This window comes from Gloeophyllum trabeum, assembly GCF_000344685.1.
Source record: "Gloeophyllum trabeum ATCC 11539 unplaced genomic scaffold GLOTRscaffold_00008, whole genome shotgun sequence".
Lineage (NCBI taxonomy): Eukaryota > Fungi > Basidiomycota > Agaricomycetes > Gloeophyllales > Gloeophyllaceae > Gloeophyllum > Gloeophyllum trabeum.
The window spans coordinates 1,125,412-1,130,922 of NW_006920417.1; the positions used below are offsets into that span (position 1 = coordinate 1,125,412).

At 50.7% G+C, this 5,511-nt stretch overlaps 1 protein-coding gene across 1 annotated transcript; it reads left to right on the plus strand.

Annotated features, from left to right (window-relative positions):
• Positions 1-1,196: 1,196 nt before the first annotated feature.
• Positions 1,197-2,473, plus strand: GLOTRDRAFT_130114 (uncharacterized protein; the record flags this gene model as incomplete). Its single annotated transcript, XM_007868820.1, has 4 exons — positions 1,197-1,374; positions 1,424-1,803; positions 1,858-2,084; positions 2,146-2,473. The coding sequence occupies 4 exons, from the start codon at positions 1,197-1,199 to the stop codon at positions 2,471-2,473; spliced, it is 1,113 nt and encodes a 370-aa protein (XP_007867011.1).
• Between the last annotated feature and the right edge of the window lie 3,038 nt (positions 2,474-5,511).

Here is a 5,511-nt window from a genome sequence, read left to right on the forward strand (position 1 = left end):
TGGAGCAGGGTGCTGATCGGCCGGAATCTTCGTCGATAAGGCCCCCCCGCAGCTCATTGTAAATGGTGCCGAGGGACATAGACGAATAGAGGGAAGACAATTGGTCCCAAGTTTCCTTGGCCGATTTCTTGTCCTTTATGTAGGAGGCGACGGCGGGAGAGCAGCGAAGACGGATCGTACCCATAGCCCTGACGTCTTTTTCCTTCCAGGCGTCAGCAGCGGTAGAGTCCCTGGTAGTACCGGAGACGACGACAGCTGGCTGCGTGATGCTGCCATCAACATTCCCCCAGAGGCCTTGGGACATAAGGTACGCCATCATTTGCTCGGACCAGGTAGGCCAGTTCGAGCCGTCGAGGACGGGGACAACAGCGATCAGATTGTTCGACATTGTTGCGGAGCGGTTGAGAGATCTGAAATCTGTATAGAGATCTCATCAGTATCAGCGAAGCTATGCAGCCCAATAAGGGCGCACTGCTTCATGCTGTTGGCTCCATTAGGGAGTTACCCCAGGATCGATCATCAAGCCTGATGGCTGCTGATAACAGTGCCTACGGCGATGATCACGCATCAAGCCACACTGCAGCCTGTGAGGGCGCATAGGGCGATGCACAGGTGAGCGAGGCGCAACGCGCTGCAGCGAGTTACCGCGCAGACGCAAGCTGCCTATTTGGGCTCATAACCTGATGAAGAGTTATGGAGGCAGCAGCACGCACAGTGCGCCCTACACAACTCACCTGTATTTGTTGGATGCTGTAGCTACTGGTAAAGCTCGTATGAACGACCCTTGTCATTAGGCAGCAGAGCTGCAGGGTTTATATACACAGTGGCCCATAGGCTGATTAAGCTACGTGGAATATCTATAATCCTACTGAGCTCCACCTATGATGTCACTGGCCCACATGAGCTCCGTGCCCTTGTACAATAATGGAATATACCAGAATGTTCCAGAGGGTTCCGGTACATTCTGGTACGTTGTAGAACCTGGCAGCTAAGTCAGCGCCTAGTTCAACACGTTGTCCGCCCAATGTTTCGATAGGTTGGGTGATACCGTGAAATTCTTTGGTAACTGCTTGTCCTTGTGGTTCTAACTCTGATGACCGAAGTGGATATTAAAGGTACCGACTTTGTTGTGCGCGACATTGACACATTGTCTAGATTGATAGACGGAGAAACCGTCCCAATCAATTGCAGGTATCATGTACTTCCCGATTCCTCCTCCACTGACACCGCTTACAGACTGGGGCTGGTCATATGGAAGTGCCATCGGGCAGTACATGACCCAGATACTTCCTCCAGAACGTATCAACCGAATGATCATAGATGGTATAGTAGACGTTGTAGGCTGGTCCGGCTATCCCATCCAGCCATATAACAGTAGGTCCACTAATCCTGCTACCTGTACATAACCTGACGCGGCTCACAGTTACGGATGACATGGACCACATCCTGCAAGAATTTGCGGACAGCTGCGCTTCTGCTGGAGACGCCTGCGTTCTTTCGAACCTTACCTCGTCTCAGATACTATCCCTAATAGACAGTACTCTCGACGAACTGTACTATTCGCCTCCACTTGCAACCGACCTGGGACCAGGATATGGTTCGGTGGAGGTGGATGCGGGTGTCCTCCGCTTTGCGCTCTTTGAGTCCATGTATTTGATGCTATCCTGGCCCACACTTGCAGAGTTGCTTGCGGAGACTTTCGCAGGAAACTATACGTCCCTAGTGCAGGCCATCGTGCCCGCTATCTCGCCAACTTATGTCACAATGCGTGACGACTCTTCTTACGCTACCTCAATGATCTATGTACGCAAATCAGATGGTGTGGCAGAATGGTATTCGCTGACAGATATGCTCTAGTGCAATGATGCGAAGCCATATGACGCTTCTCATCCTCCTCCCTCCATCGAGCAGCTCACAGACAATGTAGTGCTGGCTCTGAATCAGAACTCGCGTCGTCTTGGCGAATTTCTTTATGGATTGGGACTCTGTCAATTCTGGCAGGACGTCATGCCCAGTCAGAGTCATTATAATGGAACTTTTGACATTGCCCCCGGTACCTTGCAGACACCTATGCTCGTATTCAGGTGAGTAGGCTTTCTGCAGTCGTTCATCTTCATCAGGCTAATTTATCTGTCTGATTACAAGCCAAACCTTCGACCCCGTCACTGATCTCGCCAATGCGCTGCGCTCCAGCGAGCGCCTCGGCGACAATGCCAGGCTGATACAACAAGTTGATGGCTATGGGCACTGCACCATCAGCCAAACTTCCTTCTGTGCTCTGCCAATAGTGCAAGCGTACATGCTCGATGGCGCAGTTCCAGACAGTAATCATACGCTGTGTCAGGTTGACCAGCTGCCGTTCAAGCCATTCGATGAGCAGGACGCTGTCAATGGGACGGAGGGTCTGGATTTGGAGTCGAGGCAAGCATGGGTAGCCCTGGGTCTTAGCTGGGCCAAATTGGCAGCAGCCTAGATATACATTGGTTCGGTAAAATTATTGCCCTCTGTAGATCCATGCCTCAGCCGAAATTGCACCCATATGGACTTTAGTGGTCTAGAGTGCATGACATCAGATCCCGGCGACTGCGTCGAGGGCCTCGTACTTAGACTTGCTTGCCTCCAACCCGAATTCCAGCACTTGAGCACTGTCCGTCATGGGTAATGCCCCCTGGCAACTCGGCATGGCCATAATCATCTTGTGATATGAGAGAGAGAAGCAATTCATCAAAGCCCCGGACGACGAATTTAACTACGTGCCAGTGGTCGAGCCGTCATAGCAGTGACCCGACGGCTTTCTAACTTTTTCTTTCTGGGTCTGTATAGAAAAGAGCATCCTGTCCAGGGGATTCCAGCGGGAGCGGGGCCCTGTCAACTTGATGTTGGGAATAAGCTGTCCAAACAATGAGCGAGAATTGCTATATGTTCCTGGCCGTGATAATTGTGCGTTGACCTTCGACATACAAAACATACAAAGATACCTCTAAGCGGGTGATTATTTTTGGAACGGATTGTGGCAAGGCCACACTGATTTCCCAAGCAAGAGACAAGCTGAGTAGATTGGGAGTATGCCGAGCGAAATGTTCCATGCTGAGTATACTTAGGTAGACGTTCGGGACTCGGGGATCCTATATGGTGTAGGATCTTAAGTTTGGGCCAGGCAAGCGCCATATGCTCTATATCGTCCTCAGTGGTGGCAAGAGCCATACTGTCCCATGCCATGAATATCTGCTCGATATCCTTGAGTTTCAGAAGCTTGGCGAGGAGCTTGTGAGTGACTAGAGGTGGGTCTTCGTCGCGGCCCGTGTGGGATGCTACCTCGATGGTCTTCAAATGGGGGAATGTGAGGTCCTCGAACAAAGCATAGTGAGGCTCCGCATGGCTCGCATCCCGCAGCTCCAACATGACATCTTAAATGCAATCACCTGGCAAATGGTGCAAGATCGAGGTGATTGGACCAACCCGACCACAAATACTGATACGTTCAAGGCTCACGAGATTCTTCATCGCCCGCGGTTTGATTCCAACCATGAGTCGCGCACGTCTATGTGGAGCCCAGAAAGATGTTTCAGCCGCGAAACAGTGAGAATATTTGCCTTCGTCACGAAGGGAAGTGGAGGTCGCCTGACAGGCTGCTCCCCGGCGTGAGATACTAGAGAAAAGATTGCCGAGAGAGCTGACATGATCAAGGCATGAGTCGTTGAGATGCACTGACATCAGGAAAAAGGGAAAGGTCTGAAGGTCTAAATGTTTAAATGTGTGTTTGATCCAGGTATAGCAATTGAGCAGGGGTGAAGTGTTGGGTCCACTGGTTGTAATTTACTTCTGTATTCAATAATGTATTGTATCCCATACACAAAGTGCACAAAATGTCTTGCTAGGGTTGTATCAATACAGGGTCTGAACGACCCAAATCGAGGTTCTAAAGGTCTGACGCGCTGAAAGGATTTCGCACAATGTGATTGGTCGAGCAGAGTCTGATGCGTCTGAAAAGTCTGATGCTCAGCCTTTTCAGACCCTTCCCTTTTGACTGATGGACAGCTTCAAGTGCTTAAGACAAGGTGCTCCGACAGCAACAGTTTGTAGATAGCTCTCGATGACCCGAGCGGCACTTCGTGTGTGTGGATGGAACGGGCTGATGTCGGCCTTTATCAGGCTAGGAGCCGCAAATAGGCACAGCTCAGACTGCGACAGTGTGCGACGGTCCCGGTAGAGGTCGAATGTCTGTAAATTTGGCATCATACTGGTGCCCTGTTCTTGAAGAAGATACTCAACTTGAGATATGGAGTTGTGGAGCACCGGCACATATAGTCCATCCAGGGTATGCGTCGAGCATAGCGATTGAATACTGCCCAGTCTTAGGTCGCTATCTCAGGCATGAATATCTATGTAGTTTAAGTCCATTGCACGTTGGAGGTAGCGCGGTAGGCCGCCTACATATTTCCCGTTTCCTTGCTATATCGAAACGCGGAAAGACAGTGAAGGAGCGGAAACATGGAGTTCATGTACTTCCGCAGGCCAGGTTCCGCAAATGCACGGCAGGTCAAGGCAGCATGAAGTAAATCGTTGCGCTTGTCTAGGATGTCGTCTCCATCGGGTCGGTACTCCCGATCCAGAGGCAGATCATCGATGTCCGTCGCAACTTGGACCGCCGCATGGACGGCGAGTATCTCGCGGAGAATGTCAATGATAGTAAGTGCCCGATGCATGCCTTTGCTAGATGGTACGTGAACCGCTGTCTAGCAGGCCCCCTGAAAATACCCATAGTGGTCTGATACCAGTTTTGGCTAAGGTGTCACCCCGACCTGTACCCGCCTGTACCGCACCCGCAGCGGGTAAGGGTACAAAACCCGCCCGAGAGACCGCGGGTCGCTGGGCGCCCTTGGCCGATGCCCGAGTTAGGGCTTTGCAGGTTCAAGGCACCCTATTAGAGCTCGGTGAATTACTCTCCGCTGGGTTCTCGACAGCGTTATCAACGTTATTAACAAAAATTGTAGTTATTAACATGTAATTAACATTGTCAATAACCGAAAGGCCACATTTGACCACATTCCATGTCCTCGACAATACATTCGAGTTGGTGCTCGTAAAACACATCCCTAAGACCTCAATAAATGTAGAGACATGTTCTCTTTGGAGCACTTGAAAGCCTTCGTAGGAGCAGTACTGTGAGGAACAAGTCATCGAGCAGCGTGAGAGACCAGGCTTAGCACACGACGAAAACAACCTCATTGCCTGGACAGTAGGTGGCATAACTGTCTCGTCCTCCGTAGAGTGGCTTGTAGTCGCTCACGAAACACCAGATACACCCCGACACTGCCCAGAGTCTCCTTGGATGACCATATCCCGAATACCCAGTTCAGGGTAATTAACCAAGGGAAATCCGACCCTGAGATATTGACAAGTAATTAACCTGTTAATTACAGCTTGTGATTAACCGCTGCCAAGAACTCAGGGTATTTCACTGAGCTCTACACCCTATTGAAGGTGCTGTTGGGCCAGTTTCTTTGTACA